The sequence below is a fragment of the Penicillium crustosum genome, assembly GCF_028827405.1.
Source record: "Penicillium crustosum strain IBT 35664 chromosome Unknown utg000004l_segment0_segment0, whole genome shotgun sequence".
Classification (NCBI taxonomy): Eukaryota; Fungi; Ascomycota; class Eurotiomycetes; order Eurotiales; family Aspergillaceae; genus Penicillium; species Penicillium crustosum.
The window spans coordinates 494,692-514,135 of record NW_026623125.1 but is presented as its reverse complement, the minus strand read 5'-3'; the positions used below and the strand labels follow the sequence as shown (position 1 = coordinate 514,135).

The 19,444-nt window shown below is 47.6% G+C and overlaps 10 protein-coding genes across 10 annotated transcripts; 8 read left to right on the top strand and 2 right to left on the bottom strand.

Moving 5' to 3' along the window:
• Window positions 1–147: 147 nt before the first annotated feature.
• N7487_009247 (ankyrin repeat domain-containing protein) lies at window positions 148–1,623 on the top strand (the record flags this gene model as incomplete). The annotated part of the gene is made up of 1 exon (XM_056876977.1): window positions 148–1,623. One exon carries the CDS (start codon window positions 148–150, stop codon window positions 1,621–1,623), a length of 1,476 nt encoding a protein of 491 aa, XP_056725557.1.
• Window positions 1,624–1,958: 335 nt separating this feature from the next.
• N7487_009246 (uncharacterized protein) lies at window positions 1,959–2,271 on the top strand (the record flags this gene model as incomplete). The annotated part of the gene is made up of 2 exons (XM_056876976.1): window positions 1,959–2,091; window positions 2,150–2,271. 2 exons carry the CDS (start codon window positions 1,959–1,961, stop codon window positions 2,269–2,271), a joined length of 255 nt encoding a protein of 84 aa, XP_056725556.1.
• A 348-nt stretch (window positions 2,272–2,619) lies between these two features.
• Window positions 2,620–3,592, top strand: N7487_009245 (uncharacterized protein; the record flags this gene model as incomplete). Its single annotated transcript, XM_056876975.1, has 2 exons — window positions 2,620–3,023; window positions 3,076–3,592. The coding sequence occupies 2 exons, from the start codon at window positions 2,620–2,622 to the stop codon at window positions 3,590–3,592; spliced, it is 921 nt and encodes a 306-aa protein (XP_056725555.1).
• Window positions 3,593–5,250: 1,658 nt separating this feature from the next.
• N7487_009244 (uncharacterized protein) lies at window positions 5,251–6,175 on the top strand (the record flags this gene model as incomplete). Its single annotated transcript, XM_056876974.1, has 3 exons — window positions 5,251–5,476; window positions 5,511–5,755; window positions 5,816–6,175. Coding segments are annotated over 3 exons (831 nt in total), but the record flags the coding sequence as incomplete, so codon positions are not given.
• A 437-nt stretch (window positions 6,176–6,612) lies between these two features.
• Window positions 6,613–8,061, bottom strand: N7487_009243 (uncharacterized protein; the record flags this gene model as incomplete). Its single annotated transcript, XM_056876973.1, has 1 exon — window positions 6,613–8,061. The coding sequence occupies one exon, from the start codon at window positions 8,059–8,061 to the stop codon at window positions 6,613–6,615; it is 1,449 nt and encodes a 482-aa protein (XP_056725553.1).
• Window positions 8,062–8,865: 804 nt separating this feature from the next.
• Window positions 8,866–10,030, top strand: N7487_009242 (uncharacterized protein; the record flags this gene model as incomplete). The annotated part of the gene is made up of 3 exons (XM_056876972.1): window positions 8,866–9,137; window positions 9,224–9,831; window positions 9,900–10,030. 3 exons carry the CDS (start codon window positions 8,866–8,868, stop codon window positions 10,028–10,030), a joined length of 1,011 nt encoding a protein of 336 aa, XP_056725552.1.
• Window positions 10,031–10,903: 873 nt separating this feature from the next.
• N7487_009241 (SDR family oxidoreductase) lies at window positions 10,904–11,840 on the top strand (the record flags this gene model as incomplete). Its single annotated transcript, XM_056876971.1, has 2 exons — window positions 10,904–11,378; window positions 11,464–11,840. 2 exons carry the CDS (start codon window positions 10,904–10,906, stop codon window positions 11,838–11,840), a joined length of 852 nt encoding a protein of 283 aa, XP_056725551.1.
• A 605-nt stretch (window positions 11,841–12,445) lies between these two features.
• Window positions 12,446–13,285, top strand: N7487_009240 (RibD family protein; the record flags this gene model as incomplete). Its single annotated transcript, XM_056876970.1, has 1 exon — window positions 12,446–13,285. One exon carries the CDS (start codon window positions 12,446–12,448, stop codon window positions 13,283–13,285), a length of 840 nt encoding a protein of 279 aa, XP_056725550.1.
• An 875-nt stretch (window positions 13,286–14,160) lies between these two features.
• On the top strand, window positions 14,161–14,781 carry N7487_009239 (uncharacterized protein; the record flags this gene model as incomplete). The annotated part of the gene is made up of 1 exon (XM_056876969.1): window positions 14,161–14,781. The coding sequence occupies one exon, from the start codon at window positions 14,161–14,163 to the stop codon at window positions 14,779–14,781; it is 621 nt and encodes a 206-aa protein (XP_056725549.1).
• A 205-nt stretch (window positions 14,782–14,986) lies between these two features.
• Window positions 14,987–16,519, bottom strand: N7487_009238 (SNG1 family protein; the record flags this gene model as incomplete). Its single annotated transcript, XM_056876968.1, has 1 exon — window positions 14,987–16,519. One exon carries the CDS (start codon window positions 16,517–16,519, stop codon window positions 14,987–14,989), a length of 1,533 nt encoding a protein of 510 aa, XP_056725548.1.
• Window positions 16,520–19,444: the final 2,925 nt, after the last annotated feature.

The following is a 19,444-nucleotide window of genomic DNA, read 5'->3' as shown; positions in this document are numbered from 1 at the left end:
TAGTCTCGAATTACGGCGTAGAGAGGGTATATCTGTTCTCTTATCTATTTCACGGCTAGTCCTAATCTAGTGGCCACACTTCAATTCGCCGGGCTTTCACTACAATATTTTCCTCCTCTCTCCGCCATCGACAGCTTGTCCCACACGATGCCTAGGATCGAAAACCTACCAACAGAGCTGATCCTCCTAATCGCCTCATACCTGCCATCTGAATCGTCTCTCGCTGCCTTGGCCTTGTCAAGCCATCCCTTCTACGGAATCTGCAACCCTTGCCTTTACCGATACAATGTGCTCCACGGCAACAGCTCTGCTTTAGACTGGGCGGCGGAAAATGGTAAGATAGATACACTACAAAAGGCACTAGACGCTCGCGCCCCCCTCCTGAAGGAGCAGGCGAAGGGTAAATTGAGACGGCAAGGTCCACGATGCCCCCAATTCGGCCTTCAAGCTTGGCGCACGTTTCGAGAATTCCAGCCGCACCCAATCTCGCTAGCCGCAAGTGCCGGTCATAGCAATATCGTCCGATGCATGGTTGACCGCGGGGTGAGTGCCAACGTAAGTAACCCGGAGGGACACACACTGCTAGCCCTGGCTGCTATCAACGGTGATACTTCCCTAGCAAAGTATTTGCTGGACATCGGAGCCTGTCAAGATATCAGAAGCTTCGTGGGCCACCGACCTGTGTGGATAGCGGCGTTCAAAGGTTATGTGGATGTGGTCGATGTGCTTCTCTCGGCCCCGAAGCAAAACGGGAACGAGCCCGACAAAGAAGACTTGATGACAGACGCCTTATTCGCAGCTGTTTTTGCCAACCAGGTCCCAGTTGTCCGGTTATTACTCACACATGGAGTGCAAGTCGACGTCCTCGCTCGTTTTGATGATACCCCTCCTTTGATTCCTGCGAACGATGGAGGCAACGATTTTGTGCCGCTACAAATTGTTGCATCCGGTGAAGAACCCGACTTATTTTTGGATCAGATTCGGCCACAGCCATATGCGCCTTTGATGCTGGCAGCGAAGCAGGGCCATGAAGAACTTGTCCGGCTGTTGGTCCCCGGAACTGCAAGTCTCAACCGCACCAAAGCGTTGGCCTATGCAGTTTCACGTCGCGATCGAGGAGTTCTCGAGGTATTACTTCAAGGTGGCGCATCCCCTCAGTTCTGTCTATCCGATATACCGGACTCCTCGGAGTACCGCGAGGAATGGGTGCAGCCTCTTTTCACAGCCGTGGAGCGTGATGATCGAAAGTCTGTGGGATTGCTTCTGGATTATGGAGCGGATGCAAATGTACGGTCTCCCCAGAAATATATCAATAGAACTGACAGACTTTTTGAGCACCCCCTGCTCTGGGCTGTGGATGAAGTTAAGGAATCGATGGTCAATTTGCTACTAGAACGTGGCGCAGACCCGGATATTACTGATATGTTAGGACAGCCTGCGCTGACTCATGCCATTTTCAGCCAAAATGATGCCATAGTTCGCTCCCTGCTAGATCACGGGGCGAATCCTTACGAGGCGAAGGATGATTGTGGGAGGAAACTCATGGGGTTTTGGCCAATGAGCGAATCTACCTGGAGGCTACTCCAAGAGGCAGAAATAAAATGGACTAAGGAGCATTCATAAGGATTGTTGACGATCACCCGGTGTTCCCTTTGATTCATTTTCTTTTCGGTCTGTTATAGATGTCCCGAGGTCGAACGCATTGGTATTTACGTAAGAGGCTGAGGGATCACACTAAAACACCGCTGGGAACGGAGTCAAGCTCTTGGAGAGAGCAGAGACATGTTTATTTTGAGCCAAAATTAAAAGTGTTTACATTGATATAATGCATCAAAACTCTTGAGATCTACAGGCAAGTAAATGAAGCCATAATGTATGTGTTGTAAAGAGATAGTTCTAACAATCATGGAGGAGAAAGAGCAGTAACTACTACTATGGTAAAATTTATCATGTGACATATGGAGGCATCAAACAAAAACCCATTGAAGATATATGAAAATCAAGTGAGATATGGATCCAAGGCGACGTGGGTCGAGCGGCGACGCCACGTGACTTCCACATTCATAGGACCAATCAAATGCATCGTAGCAAGTATGTGCTCTACTTCCTTAATTAACCTTGGAAGCTTGCGTGAATTAAAAAAAAATAGGTAGCTTCTCTTTGATTGAGCGTGTCATTCTTAGTGCAGGGGCCATGCTAATCTTCTCTGTATATTTTCATTTGACCATATGCCCCGAAGGGCGGAATAAGTCTGCGTTCGGTTCGTTATAACCTCACTTTGTGGCAGAAACATACCGTCTTCCACTTTAAGCAAGGAGATTATAAATCGGGCGACAACGCCCGGGCGTGGGCTAAGCCCCTTCCCCAACCTTGGAACGTCATTTTTGAATTGTTCTTGTCCTATCGGCCAATCTAACCCCAATTAATGCTTACCTAGTAATCAGCCTCGGGCGTTCAGGATGTGCACACTGTCTACTCGAATCTACGGGTATATATGGACCCTTATTTCCCCACTCTACCTCTATCCCAGTGGAGTTATATAATGCGAATCGCATACACTATACAACAAAAGACCAAAACACTTTTCTTGACTCCAGAGATATTATTCAATCAACAGATATGGCCGACTTCGCAGCGGGAGCCTCGGCTGGCTTGGCCGGCTGGGACCAGTACACATCGCAGAACCAACTCACCCGCTCCGCTGGTTCAGTAATTGGACATCCCGATGCCGCGGCTCTATCGCACTTGTCACGTGCGCTGTACATCCCTCGTCACGACAGAAAAGTAACCCACCTTGCCGTCCATGATATCAGCGCCGAGTATGACGCTGCTAAGGGTAAACTCCCAGTTGGGTGTACCAAGTACGCCGTCGCCATAGGAGTCATGCCGAAACCGCAGGGCGACGGACCAGACGATACCACTGTCTTGTACGATGTGGATTTTATTCGTGAAAAAGATGAAGAAGCGGTAGTAGGGTCAGTGAAATGCCGAGCACCGGCATCCTTGTCAGCTGAGGTAGAATTGTATGTTCCATTCTCTCCATTATTTTTTAGAATCCCACGCTCATACCAACAGGGCAATTTGCACCACCGAAGAGGAAGCAGCCATCTTAACTACAGACGGTGCAAATGAAACCGAGATATTCCTTGGTGTGACATACCCTATTCCCACCTCATCAACCCGTACCGGCATCGTCAAGCACGCCTACTTCACCTTCCAGGTCCCAGATGCTGACAGTGCATCAACAACCTATCAATGGCAGATCCACCCCAGCCGGAATGGGCGCCTGCGGTATACACTTGTCCGCAACCCTGCACCACAGGAGGCGCAGCAGGAACCCAGAGATTCTGATATCCAGGCCGTATATTACCACATCGGGCTCGATGATTCGTTGTGGCTGTCATACAGTGAGGGGCTTATCCTTCTCCCTGATGGTAAGAGCTCCGTTGGAGAGACCATCGTGGTTGCTAGTGCGCTTGGGATGCTATGGCGGCTGCGGGAGCTTCATAGGGGAAAGGGTAAGGTTGGGAAGACGAGCGAGAAGAAATCGCGGTTGGGGTCGATTAAGCGAGTGTTTGGAAGTAAGGAATAAATATCTAAATTATTAGCATAGTATCGGTGTCAAGAATAAGGTCTACAAGTAAAGAGATCAAGGTACACGTAGGATGTGAGAATTACCCTTAATTTTTTACAACGCTGGACTACCTAGCGGGAGATGTTGAACTCGTCCATTTCACTCGCCAGCATAAGAGTAGCTAGCGCTCGGTTGGCAAGTGCCCAACAAGTCAACATGAAACAAGCATCAAGACCGAAAGGTAGTAGAAAGATGTGGTACTAGACAACTCATCAAGTCTAGCGCTCATTTGGAGGTTTGTGATTCTCCCCGGTCCCCAACTCTGATATATTAGAAGCACCCAATCCGGCAAGGTATTAAGGTATTCCTAGTTGATGAAAGCCTCCTAATGTAGGGTGTTGGCTTAAGTGTTTTGGAAACTGTTTGTAGAGCTTTGAAGCGAGCCCGACGTTCCCACGGGGCCATGCAATAGATTCAAGGGCTATTATCACCGATGGAAAGGCTGGACTGGAATTAGAAGGAGGCTGAGGTCTTCTCATCAGCATCAGGTAACAAGACCCTTTGTCCCCCACGCAGAATTATATTCACGTGGTATACAGAGAGATTGGAAGACAGCATCATCCAGAAGATACCACACTCTATGAACATACTATAGTTAGGTCTTCGTAGTAGAATATATATGATAGCGTTGAGCTCACAAATTCTTGTACCATTTTTATATCACCCCTAAGCGCCTCCTCCGATGTACTATGCAGCACGTTGTTCGGTAGTATTTCACCTCCACTTATCCACACATCTTGTGCATATGTTCTGTAATCCAAATTAGTTTCGTAGGTCCAAGATCATGCAATGGTAACGAAGGTTCAGTCCAACTGGCCGCGTCGGAACGGTGTTTCCCACGTGCAGAATGATTTCGGTCATAGGAATTTGGTGTAGCACCGGAAGAGCCGTAAAGAGACTGGTTGATGTTTGGCTTGGTAGATATGATAGCTCGGAATGGCGGTAGGCATCCAACGATAATAGCTATTTGGATTATCATTAGGATCGCATCGTCAATTTGCTAATCAAACAAACGCACACATCAATGATTCGACGACACTCCATACTGCGAGTGCTGCTTGATCTGAGTATGCCTTTCCGGTGATTGCAACTGCTCGGATAATTGCCGCTGCGACAATTACGATTCCAAGACAGAAAACTATTACTAGCGCGATATTTTGCTGCATGTTGATTTTTGCTTGCCAGATGATGCGGAGTGGGAGGGATATGATTGTTTAATCTATTAACTCGGGAATTAATCGAATCGTGAGAGGGGGATTTGTACTCAATAAGTCTGTAAGGATATCCACTGCAGTGCTATACGATTTGGAAATGACAGAGCCTCTCTGATCAATTGGCTTTGTGCATTTTCCTGAAAATCGTTAGATAAATATATTAGAAGACCCGAGAAATAAATATCTTACCAAACTTAAAGTAATTGGATGGCGGGTGACAGGTATACACCGACGCAATCCAACATCCAATATATGCCAGGGCTGCGAATACAGCGGTCGCCTACCAGACTCGTCGGTAACGGGGCAGCCCATTGGATATAATCCAGAAGAGCGCCAAAAACGAGGCTTTTACGCTCCATAGCACGGACCAGAAGATCCCAATAATCGCAAACTCGTAATAGGTGTAGTGGAGTCCGTGGTGGAAAGACCGTTGGTTGTATTGGCGTTTACACGCAGGGTGGGGGACACTCGCCAGCCAGTCATGACTACGGCCTTGCCGCAGACCAAGTACTAGAGGCTCAAGTTGTATTGGCGAATGGCGATATCGTCACGGCCAACTCTTGTCAGTTCTCAGATCTGTACTTTGCTATTCGAGGTGGAGGGGGCGGGACTTACGGCGTAGTCACAGGTTGTCGCACAGTCCCTCGCAATTACTCCACTAGTTAAAAACACAGACTCACTCTTAGACTCGATTACCGATAGCTACCAGCAATATCCCAACATCATAGATGCAGGATTCTCCGGCTACGGTTCCTGGTTTATCAACAGCCCTAAATCGAATCAAACAGCCAGCCATATACACGTTGTCGCCGCTATGAACAAGTCCCTTGTCCAGTCTCAGAAAAGCTTCGATGGACTTTTCCGGACATTACAGAAGTACAATAGCTCTTCACTTCGTATATTGGTGGTGTGGTATAAGTTCCCAACGTATAGGGCATACTTCTAGGCCATATCTGGTGTATCCTAGCCAGTTGGGGTTGCGTCGCCTAACTCGGCCATGACATCAAAAATGTTCGGCAAAGCTGCTTTGACAACCAGTCGCACCGCCCTTCGCACCATGATTGGTACCACTGCGGGGGATTCTGAGGAGTTTACATTCAATACCGTCGAGCTTGTCGGGGGCGGAAAGGTTCTCACTGACGCATCTGACAAATACTCCAGTGTCAATCCCGCCTGGCGGTCCACCTACATTGTCAACATTGTGGCCAGATCTTGGACTAATCATTCATCTGCTGAAATTGTCAAAGATGATATCACCAATATTGAGGGAGGGGCTATGAGAGCGCTCGACCCACTCCTCGGCAGCTATATGAATGAGGCATGGTGATTCTTTTTTGATGTTAATTAATTGGGCTAACTGCAACAAAGGCCGACCACAACGATCCCCTGTGGGCGACGAGCTTTTATGGTACAAACTATGTGCCATTAACACTCATCAAGAAAAAGTACGATCCGAGAAGTATATTCTACTGCCCGACATGTGTGGGCAGCTCATCGTGGTTTCAGCAACATCTGGATGGAGCCACCTACCGTCCACTTTGTCCCACTAACTCGTGATGCGCGATACTGAATGAGATGACATTGGGATTACTTTCAAATCATTACCGACGGAATTTTAGGGCGAGGGCTTTTGGTTTTGCTTTCGTTGCCGGATATTGGCGTTAGATGGTTTGAAAGATGTGGTCTATGTTTATCTACCCCGAAATATATAACTCATAAACTAATGTTGATCATGAAATCATTTAACGGTGGTAAGGAAAGTCATCATGACACCCATTTGCTGTACCAATTCCCACCCCTATCACAATATCTGATGTGAGTTTTAGTGTTGAATTTTGAAAGGTTGGGATACTCCGCGATGTACGCTAGGGGAACACGAGCGGACTCAGGTATATACTCTCCCGGTGGAACCCCTGCAGACTCAAAATCGTAGACAGTCTGTAATAGAATAACAGCTTCAGCGGTAGAAAACATTCCCTCTCGTCGATTGTATTTTTTGCAGATAGCCAACGCCTTCTGCCGAACCGTCCAGTCCCGACATTTGAGCCCACAAAGCATGAGGTTTGCTAAGAATCCTTCCTTGACAGAAAACAATGGGTCGGGTAATTGATTGAAGCTATTCAACAACAGTTCTGCTTTATCGACGACGCGCTGGAAATGGGGAAAGAGAGAATCCCATTCGGTTTCAGGTCCTGAAAATGTTGTTGAGGCGAGGATAACTTGAATCATCTCGATCTGTATCTGGAGGATCATGAAAGCACGGAGGTCTGTGGCAGAGCTAGTGTTTCTGTGAAGAGCACTGCACTCCTCGACATGTGTTTTAAATCGATGGACCTTGTTCGCGGGAGTATCCCATGTAAATCCTCGTGACAAATTGGTGTGCTGCGGATCAAACGACACAGGATCACTGAACATTAACGCCCAACATTGCACAGACACCAGCATAGTGGCTTTTGACGGTTCATCGGCATGTGCAGAGATATCCAGGAGGTTATCATGGATAAGTTCTTGAAGATAGGGATAGCCTCCATCCAGATAATCCTGAAGTCTTGTAGCGCTTGCCCAATGAATATGGAGTTGTATAAATGTATGTAATAAAATGCAAGCAACCGGGGTTTTGGGACTTTTCTTCCTCCACTCCCAGAGGAGTTTAGTGCCGGCTTGCAGATGACAGCGAACGGCATCAACATCACCTTGGAACAGAGCGAATGTAACTAAAACAACACAGGTTACCAGGATCTTCTCCGTAGCCGAGGGATCCGATTGGTCACCCTTCATCATAGTCTTGCGAAGACAAGCAATGGCCTTTGTGGACTGTCGGATTGGGAAAATGTCATTCCGGTTGGAATCAGGGTTCGAAAATCTACGGTGCAAGGCACCGATGCCAATAACAGCATGGCGGACCTCGGGGCAAGATTCACTGACTTGATGGACAAGGACCTGCCAGAATGGGTCGGAGTGATATCCAGCACACTGGCCAGCAGTATACGAACGAAATGAAAACAAATAATCACGTTCCATCCGCGACAACCCAACTTGGCTCCCATCACGCACATAGACCAAACCCGCGGATTGGGCTTGTTGCTGACCAACATGTACAATACTTAGAGCACCACAATTTTTCTTTGTGGTGCGTGCGTCTCGCACTTCACGCGTTCTCTTATCGGGTGGCGCCGTATATCCTTGGCATACACGTCCACCACGAGTGCACATAAGGCAAGCGGGTCGCGTTTCATCACATTTCTTGTGACGCGATCTTTAAACGGGTGTTAGCTCCGGCCTTATTACTCAGGTGAGATCGTAGGGCCGGGTAGATCACTGCGTTGTGTTTACGCGGTGCCGATCTCCTCGTCCACTAAGAGTTCACCTGACACTAGATTTTGGGCGTTGTGCGGAGCATGTACTTACTTGCAGGTCACACACCCCGTTCGGACCTTCGATGTACTAACCCTCTTTTTCTTCTGCCGATCGCGTATCACCAAGGTTGATTGGCTCCAAGGCGAAAGGGTAGGTGGATCTGACATAATTGGTGTGTGAATTCAGATAAATTGCTGAATGCTGCGGAAAAGGAGGAATTGTGGACGTCAAGGGGGTCGCGTAAAAGCCCCCCGCCTTGCAGGATTTCAGCTGCATCACAAGGATCCCCTGCTGGCTGACCTGCTATCTTGGTCTTTGTCCAATCGTGGGTCGGCGATGCTGTTGGGTGGGGTCGGTGTATTAAAGGCCTCAGGCAGCAATATCAACTTGATCTCACAGACGCAGTTGAGTTTTCATTTCGATAGCTATGGTTCAAGACCACTTTCTCGCCGATTGTCTTGTTTTTTACTTTGAGCTAGGTTAGAGTCCACGTAAGCCGAAGGCTGGGTTGGTGGATACCATATCATAGCGGGCCTTGATTGTTTACTTTTCTTTTTGGCCCCAATTACGGGTGGGGGCCGACCTATGGGGGTTCTCTCGTCTATGCCCCAATACATTTTCAATATCATACCAAGCTTTCTCTCTCGGATTATCAACACCATGGAGTCCGCGATCTACGAAGGCGCGGTCCGCCCCTCCTCCAGTCTGTCTATGTCTGGGGCGGGCATACCTCAGAATTTCAAGCGAAGGCTATTATTGATTTATATCCATGGCTTCAATGGCACAGAAACCACATTCCAAGATCTCCCTTTGCAGGTCCATGGCGCGTTGACAGGTTTGCTGACTGACTCGCATGTGGTCCACACACGTATATATCCTCGTTACAAGTCTGAAGGCGATTTCCAAGCAGCAGTGAACCAATTCAGCAAATGGTATGTGAACAGGACAAAGTGCTGATAGTGTTCCTTCTAGAGCAATTAGATGAATCATGAGCGCTGATGTATGCCGATATTTGTAGGTTGACCCCCCATGAGGCAGATGACCAAGATGTGATTCTGCTTGGGCACAGTATGGGCGGGCTCATAGCTTCCGATATCGCACTTTGGCATGACGGCGCAAAGCCAAAGCATAAAATCTTGGGACTAGTTAATTTTGACACCCCCTTTTTGGGGCTAGATCCTGGGGTCTTTTCTACTGGACTGGCAACTTTGTTTCAAAAGAACGACGAAACGCCAGAAGAGAAATTGGCGGATCAACAAAAGGCCCTTGAGTTTGAAGCAGTCTACAATGATCCCAACTTCAATCCTTCAGATCATCTCTATCCTGAATCCAATGTTCAATGGAGGGACGGTACGGATCTTCCCCATCGCAGCTTGATCAAAGGCACCAAGAATTGCTCCCAGAAGAAGATAGCTAAGGAGAAGAGGAGAGCCGACAAGCATAGTCTAAAATCCCGAATTAGCGCTTTTGCCGCCCCCATGAAATTTGCTAGTGGTGTCCGGAATCACTCTGAACTGCGGCAGCGATATAAGCGGCTGAAAGATTTGGAAAAGGCAGAGCACAGCCCCGAGAGATTACGCTTCATCAACTACTACACATCCAGCACCGGCTGCCGGGAACTCAAAGGTGCTTTTCACATCCCAAGGGAAACACAAATTTCAAGTTCTCTATCTCTAACTCTACCCCAACTGCAGAAGAGACGACCAAAAAGAGCAAATGGTCGACGCATACTCCGAGCATCGCATCTTCTACTTCAAGGAGCTGGACGGGGGACCAAGCCTTCTTGGAACGCGATTCCCCCCTCAACATCGGACTTCAGTCATAATTCCGATACTCCCCAGGCCAATAATCTTCGCAGATTTATTCTCTTGCCGTCGGCTCATTGGAAAGATGACAATGACTCTAACTGGGTACCGGTGACGATGGAAGACATGAATGAAATAGAAGCGCACCAGTCAATGTTTTCCCCCACTGGAGCACACTATGACTACCTTCTTGGCGATACGGTGGCTTTGGTAGAGCAATGGATCCAGAACGATTTTAGTAGACAGTTATTGTAGGACATCGACTGAAGATTTTGTTGTGGCATGCGGCCCTGGGCTATACCGGGTGGATAGGGCCTGTTTGTCTTCCTTAGAACTTACCCCCCGCCCCCTCTCTCACTTCTAGATATTCACAAATGAAGTACCAAACCTGGGAGCTGACCAAACTAATGTTAGTGTGGTAGATCCAGTGAACTAGCAGGCAGCGGTACCACGTCTCCATGAGCTCTGGGGGCACCAATTGGCCATATGAATCTTGAATGTTGAGCCGGTCGTACAACAGTCTATCGAGTAGTATCAGCTTCATAGTGTAAGCAAACTCAACATGATACACCCCCTGTTTCCTTTTATTCCAAATCCGTGGAATATGAAGAGAAAGTAGATTGAGGACGTACATTATAGATGACGCATCCTTCTAGATAACATCCATGCTTCTTCTAGCTAGTTTCTTGTTAAAATAGTGCCGGATTTAGCGGCATTAGTAGTCAAACTCCGCTCCGTTTACCTCCGAAATAGCAGGGATAACATGTTTCCCATTTAGCCTTAAATTTGAGCAACACTCTTTATATTTGATGTGAATAACACAAGCGTTCGGTGCCGTGCCAAATCCCCCCCACACTGCAACCCCACTCCCATAGAATTCACTAGACTTCAAGATGGCATTCAAAACCTGGCTTGTCACTGGTGCATCTTCTGGTCTTGGAGCCGCAATCGCAGAGGCTGCCCTCCAAGCCGGTCATACAGTGATCGCCACCGCTCGCAACCCCACCAAAGCAGCTGAAGCCAACCCCCAGATCTCAAAACTCGGTGGAATCTGGATTGAGCTTGATGTGACAAGCTCTAGCACCACCAAAGCCGTGGAAGATGCAATTAATAAGTCTGGCGGTGTTATTGATGTTGTCGTTAATAATGCCGGGTATTCGTTACTGGGCAGCATCGAAGATATGAGCGAGGCCGAAATCGAGGCTCAATTTAACACGAATGTTTACGGTCCTGTTCGTGTGTTGAAGGGTGTCCTTCCTTTCATGCGGGAGAGGAAGTCCGGCACGGTTATTAATGTCAGTAGCAGTGCCGGGATTGATGCACTACCCGCCTGCGCGATGTACGCCGGATCGAAGTTTGCTCTTGAAGGTTAGTTTACGTTGCTTTACAAAACCTCCTTATCCCGAGATAGGCATCTATTTAGGGAAATAACTTGCTTACACAAAATGAGCAGGTATGTCCGAAAGTCTCGCAAAAGAGCTAGCACCGTTCAATATCCGAGTGCTCGTCGTCGAGCCGGGGTCACTCCGAACCAACTTTTGGTCAGCGTTTGTCGAGCCTACCGCTGGCATGAACAAAGGCTATACCGGGACCCCCTTGGAACACGTTCTCCAGGTATTCAAGTCAAACAAAGCCGCACCTGGCGATGCTGTCAAATGTGCCCAGAGGGTTCTAGAAGTCATAGACGATACTGGTATGGGTGCTGGGAAAGGAGACCTGTTTCGCCTGCCGCTTGGCTCGGATTGCTATGCACGCTTCCAGACTAAAATTGACAAGCTGCAAGACAACTTGCTGCAAGCGAAGGACATTGCCCACTCAACTAGCTACTGATGCCCCCCGGCTTTGCCCACATTCTGAATAAAACAATTTGAAATGGATGATCACCTGGTAGAGGTTCTTTTCGGACAACATAGTTTTATAGGAGAGGGATTGCTAGGCTTATGTGCAGTCAATAGTTCGGAGGGTGTGGCCCGGGTGAGATAAGCTGTGCTGGACTTGAACGAGACGCCTGAAGCGTGTTAGAGTGGGTGCGTGGGCGACTCGCCGCTCCGGCCGTGGCATGACTCCCACGGGCTGGCGACGCCATTTTTGGGGTCATTTGACGCCTACTCGGGCAACTTCAGACCAAATAGTAATTCATATATAGCGGTAATATCGTATTATTACTTATATCAATAAAGGATTAACACAAATTAATTTATTAAGCAGGGTGAGAATAACCTCGGAAATGTTGTTGCATTTTATACGTATGTAATTTATGGCATGTAATTTCAATACCATTAGTAATCACTGATAAGCGGGCGAGCTGACCTGACCAATGCTAAAATCACATCCATGGATGTTTCAAGTGGATCACCAGTCAGGTCAAGCTTCAGACCTTCGTATCTCCAACAGCGACTATTGAGTAAACCATTTGAACCACCCCAACAATCCAGATGAGCTCAGCACCCAGAGATGCACTGGAGTTTCCAGAGTCAGATAGGGGCTTCTTAGAGCCCCATCTACCGCCCCAGGATGGCTCGGCACCTCAATCTGGTCTCCCCTTCACAACACTCACATTCGCCACCTCGCTTGATTCTTCTCTAGCTCTGTCACCTGGTGCACGTACAGTTCTTTCAGGTCCCCAGTCTAAGGCAATGACTCACTATCTACGATCCCGCCATGACGGGATTGTCATTGGTGTCGGTACGGCAGTGGCAGACGATCCCGGTCTGAACTGTCGAATCACAGGAGTTGGGGGCTATGGCCAGGAAGGCCTGGCTGGCCAGCCTAGACCAGTTGTGATAGATCCCACAGCCAGGTGGGAGTTTTCGCACGACAGCAAGCTATTCCAACTTTGCAGAGAGGGGCGTGGCCTTGCCCCATGGATTATCACAGCAGTTGAGAACCCAAATTCCGAAAAGCAAGCCTTGCTAGAAAGGTACGGCGGAAGATTTATCTCAGCCAAAATGATTAGAACGCATACCGGCAGACATCAGATTGACTGGCCTGATCTCCTCGTCACCCTGAAATCTAACGGTCTTGAAAGCGTCATGATTGAGGGTGGTGGCCAGGTCATCAAGTCCCTTTTGAGTCCCTCTTACATGTCCTTGCTTGACAGTGTGATTGTTACTATTGCCCCGACATGGCTTGGTGAAGGTGGTGTCGTGGTCTCCCCTGCTAGGCGCTTTGACGAGGGCGGAAATGCGATCTCCGCAGCGAGATTGAAGAATGTCAAATGGTACCCATTTGGGGAAGATGTCGTCCTTTGTGGGCAGATCAAGCTCTCTGACTGAGAGAATGTCCTGAATCTGTTTACCTACTGACACCGACAACCTATGCCAAGTACATGTTCTTGAGATTTACATCCTCGCAAGGACCCCAGCACAGAGCGTGCGATTATTGAAAACTATGTTTTACTTCGTGGTCTGGCTGTGGCAGATCGAAAACAGGTCATTCCACTACTTCATCTGTCAAGTCATGTGCTCCCTCTGCAAGCGTATGTTTCATCCAAAGTGTTCCGTTGACTTCATTCGTCCACTGCAAGCCATTCGCATGTATCAAAAGGTATGCCAAAGGATGCGAGGGAGGACTTGCTAGCGCGTTATGAATAGTCTGCCGCACCACTGTGGCAATCTATTTTACCATAACAAATTAAATCTTCCAAAATCAATTCGATCTGGTATTCATCCACTTCTCACAACTTTATATCTCGAGAGCTATCATGGCTGCTCTGGCCCAAATACTAGCCCTCGCGACCAACTCCATTTTTCCTGCCGCCACCGCTCTGAAAGTGCGCGTCCTCTAGTCAGAGGCTTAAATCTCCATACTTTCACTCTAGCTCGAGCAAGCTTTGGCGGCTAGTTTTGTTTCATGTAGGAAGAATTAGACTTTTCTCTCATGACCGAACCCGCCAACAATGGTATTGTATCGTTATGCCCTTTGTCTATCTCCAACAATGGCCTTTATTTCCTGATGATCCGTTTTCCAACTAACAGAAGAACCAGGAAATATCAAATAGCCCCTATTCCCACATCATTTGGACTTTATCAGCAGCGATCACCCCGTCTCTGATTAACGCTCTCATCTTGGAATCTCCCTACCATCCCTAGGTAAGTACTGTCTAACCACTACATATACTAACATCTTTTAGGACGCTAATCTATAGACAATGTCGCCACTCAACGACGCTAAGCAACACGAGCGCATACTCACAACTCTCAACCGAGGAATTTGGGATCTCCGATTCAACCCAGAGAACCGCTCGCTGGTAATTGCAAGACTGAACGCAATTTCCCGTCTAGCACGTATATGTGCACAGTTCGGGAAGGATGATCATTTTACGCAGTTTTGCGATACCCTTCAGAAGGCTTTGCCCGGCCAAATTGGTCTGCTCAAGAGTCACATGAACAGTGACTTTATAGTTGCGGATGCTCTCGAGCGAATGATTACAGAATCTTCCTTATTTCCCCGTTCTGTTGCTGTTGTCGAGAAACCAGATGAGAAGGTTAGCCAGGATGCTGATGCAGAATGTAGTGACGACGAAGGCGAGATGGATCCCAGCGATGATAACTATATCGCATGGTTGCTGCTTGGCTCGAAATGGGCTAGAGAGATAGTTGATGTTCCCGAGGAGCCGTGTAGGAAGGTTGATCCCAGTGACAAGGAAAGTGAGATAGATCCAAGCGATGATGCCTATATCGCACGCCTGCTCCTTGGGCCGAGCTGGGCTACTCCGGTAGCTGATTTTGCTGAGGAACCATACGGGGGGAAGGAAGCGTTAGGTAAATGATTATGTATTATCTATGTTAATGATTCTCGAGCGAGTCCTCGTCCCTGTAGCAATTCTTAGTTGAATCAATATTTCTTGGAATATATTATTCAATTATGATTACAAGATAAAAATGTATACCGAATTCTCATAAATTACGTAGTTTCTAGATACTATTAAAGTGCGAAGATTGCTTTTTGCCATCGGGGGAAACTCCGGAGGTCGTTCAATATTTGTAGGCCAAGGCAAAAGACGGCCCAGTGCTATCTCGGCCTGTCTCTGGTCTGTCGACCTTCGACCGGGACATCTCACGACTGATAATGTTGACCAAATCCGCTTGATCTGCTGCCGTTCCTGTGCCACGTCTTTGCATACCCCTTGGCTCATCCTCGCTGTCCGATGTTTCACTTCCTTCGACATCATGCATCGTTTCCCGCCTGGCCAGCTGAGCCTCTTGCTGCTCGCGGAGTATGGCGGTTACTCGCTCTTCAGAAGCTTTTTCGTCCATTTCTTGTTTGATGCACGCGTAATGAGCCCTTCTATAAACACCGATCGAGCTCAAGACGACACCCAGAACTTCGTAGACAAAAAGAACAGGTAGCGCGAAATAGAGTTGGGGGTTGCAGCCAGAAGACCAGATGTCGATGAGTACCTGGAAGATAGAATGTGCTGGTAAGGCGAAGCCCACTTTGAAGAAAGCAGGGGACAGTTCGAATGGGAGAATAATGGAAGTGACATTCAATATGACCCATGATATCAGTGCCATTGGTATGTAGGGAGGTGGAATCCAGATGGTGAAGACATCTAGCACGAGGAAGTTCAGATGTGCGAAGAGCCACAATGCCAGCCAAGTGAGGGCAAACTGGTTTCCGTTGACATCCCAGCCACTTCGGAATGCCCAAATTGCACCGGCTGTACACATGGAGCCGGCGAGTGTGTAGATTAAAGAGATGATTTGGCGCGCGATAACGATGCGATGGGGTGATACCGTTGTGTAGAGTTTGAATTGAGCGTACAACCCATTGACAGTCCCCAAATAGAAGAATTCCTGGATGAGGATCAAAATGATAACTAGCGTATTGTAAATTGCCCTTGATCCTTGTGATGTGACTAGAATATTGTGGTCGGCCAATGTCCAAGGGTCATAAAATGCTGCAAGCGCAGCGGGATCAGAGCTGTTGACACTCTGTAGAGCGTCTTTCGCGTTAGCCTGCGAGTACGCAACCCGCGCCGTTTCCGAGAGCAATTTGATGCTTTGTGCAACGGCTGAGTCAACGACTGTCGGGTAGCGCACTTCGTTCCACACCATGGTGAGAACATTGGTCTTGTCGTACGAAGAGGCAGCTGACCCACCCGCAAACGCGGCGCTCAATGAGTTTGACGCATTTGCTGTGGTGTACAAGGCTCCCCAGTATTCAATGTCGCACACTGCACCTTCAATTGAGCCAGGCTGGGGGTACACGGAGGCAGACCGCTCAACAAACGTTGGAAAACTGGGTCCTTTGAGCTTTTGGAATGCGACACGGGCCGCATCGCCTATCGCGCCGCCATCGTAATCCACAAACAAAATATTGATGTTGTGGACGTGTCCAGACTGCTGGAAGAGAGCGCCAAAGATGTAACAGAATAGACCCAAAAATAGAAATTGGAGGAGCAGAAGATTGACAGTAGCTGCCTTTAGAAGACCAAGTCGAAGCGGCCTAACAGCTGGGTGGTGGATGCTAGGCCGCTGCTCTCGCGCTTTGGGGTAGAACTGCATGTAATCCGCTGGAGCGATAGCTCTGTGACAGCTCGAAAATAAGTGAATTTCGCACAATATATAGAAGAAATGTGCGATTAACTTTTTGATCTTTCAGGTAAAAAAATGATTAGTTAATAAATCAGCATACAAGACCGAAGGCCGATGGGAAAATTACAAGCCCCGAAAACCGAAGTGTTTCCGGATATACGGCTACGCGCCCGATTAGAGATGCATAGGTCATCGATGACAAACGGGAGGGTTGACGCCTGATTAATCAGGCCTTTTGTCCCTTATGTTCCTCTTTTGGTTATTGTCAAGTACTATGCATTTATGCATGCTGAAATTACCAGGTCTTTACAAACCGGGAAATCAATGGACCGTCATGATAACGGTACCATACAAAAATACATACATTGCTTAATCAGCTATGTCCGCCGAGATTGGAAAAGAGCGGATCTTGTCATTTTAGTTAGTTAGAGAATTTACATATGTCAGATTTACCATACATTGTCGTATCCGTCTATTTCTGTCAGTTATGAGCCCGGCTTCGTTCCAATTAAGATCTGTCTACAACATATAGACCATCTTTTACCTAGCTGTCGCCGATTCACAGTGGTTTTGACAACGGTCAACCCCTGAATCGTCGAAGCACCCCTATCTCCTTCGAAGAAGATCAGATTCATCGACGAAAATCGACAATAATGAATATTATGTCAAGCCTCTCCGCGGCCTCCTCCCGCGTCATTTTGAAGGATACAGAATCATGGGATGCATGGCTCTCATATATTAAAGCAATTGCAGTTGCATATAAAGTATGGGATCAATGCAATCCGTCTCTTAAGGAGGAAGAACGTCCTAAATTGGAACCACCTGAAGAGATCATCTCTGTCAAAGATGCCATAAAAGAATACCCAGAACACTGGTTCAATGTGAGGCTATCCCTAAAAGCAGATTGGGATGCAGAGAACAGAGCCTATCAGTCGAAACTACAGGCATTAGATCTAGTGGCGGTGGCAATTAGGCAGTCAGTTGATACTCCCTACCAGCCCTTTATCATTGATATACCATCACCTTTGGAGCTGATGCTCAATCTCCACAAACGATTTGCACCAGAGAGCGATCCTACATACAAAACTAAGCTCCGTCAACAGTGGCGGAACCTAGATAGAGGCCTAGATCGGAACACCGATATCGAGAAATGGCTTCTAAACTGGGAATCGCTTTACCAATCGTGTAAGAAGGCAAGGATGCCAGAAGCAGAGGATGCCACGAATCAATTCCTTGAAGCAATCTCTATAATGTCGCCTGGATTCTATGAAACATGGGCTCTCAGAGTACAGGATAATCAGGACATCCCTTTCTTCGAAATCATGACTCGGTACAAAGCCCACTGGAAGATTACCCATGGCAGGCCGGCTGCGCAAAGAGGCATCTCAAAGGCTGCTTTCTCGACATGGCAAGGCAATGAAGAAGCAAAGCCTATAGAGGCAAGGAATGATGGCCTAGAAAGAAGGCCATGTCCATGTGACAGGGTAAAATCGAGAGTTCATATGCCTTGGGCCTGCTGGGAAATCTATGAAGATAGAAGGCCTGCTAATTACCAGCCCTCACCGGCATTGAAACAGAAGTGGGAGAAGGCCATGAAGGCTAATCCTAGATGGAAGGCAATTGTCGACAAGAAGCGAGCTGCATATGCAGAAGGCCAAGGGGGACCCTTGCTAAAGAGCAAGCGAATACAACCCTCGACGATGAAGCCTTTGGCTTCTTGACAACCAACGCAGTCAAAATTGACACCGTTATGTCAACAAAAATCAAGGATTTTGAAGCCACAACTACACCTACAGAAGACAGATGGGTAGTTGATACAGGTGCTCAAATCCACGTATGCAACAATCGGAGCTTGTTTAGCACCTTTAAAAGCGTACAGAGCAACGTCAAAGTGGGAGATACAGAGACGAAGGTGGCCGGTATAGGCACTGTGGTCATCTATGGTGTAAACCCTACCACTGGAAGCGCCGTTAAGATGAACCTATTTCAAACTAGGTACTCGCCAAACTTCCATAGTAATCTGATATCTCATGGATTGATGATGAAGGGGGGCCTATTAATGAATCTCAGAGCAAACTGCATTGAGACAATTGATGGCCATCGTCAGATCTATAAGATCTACCACGATCAGAAGCTATCATGGCTCACCCAGACAAGGGGTTTTATAACCCAAAAGGCATCAGATTTGAAGCCTGAAATGACGTTTGCCACTAAGAAATCCAATCAGGAGCCAAAATCTGAGGCTTCAATTGAGCTCTGGCATCGTCGATTAGGCCACATTGGCAAGGCGCGAATTGTCAAACTGGCAGAGATGACTGAAGGAATCACTATTGCAAGCAACCCAGGCAAAGAAATGCAGGTATGTGAAGCTTGTCAATTGGCAGATGCACCTAGGCAAATCTCTCGCCGGAAGATAGGCCAGGCATATGGTATATTAGGGAGAGTACACTTCGATCTAGTACAAAACCAGCCTGCCTACAACGGTCATATATGGATGACGCACTTCTATCTCGATGGAATAAGGTGTCACTTCGTATTTACCCATATAAAGAAGAGCGAGTGTCAGATGGCAGTTCGTAAATTCTTAGCATTGATCCGAAACTGGTTGAAAATCGAGATCAGGGTATTTCATTATGATAATGAGAGAAGCGCCGGCAATGAGGTTGAATCTATGATTGAAGACGAAGGGTGTACCATTGAGCATGCACCACCTGGCTTGCCAGAGATGAATGGACCAGCAGAGAGATCTGGAGGCATGATAGTAAGGAACGGCAGAGCATTGCTCAATGGTACGAACCTACCCCACAATCTATGGCCAGAGACGATGTATGCATCTGCATATATGATGAATCGTACCCCTACAAAGATGGATGGTAAGTGGATCATACCATGGAA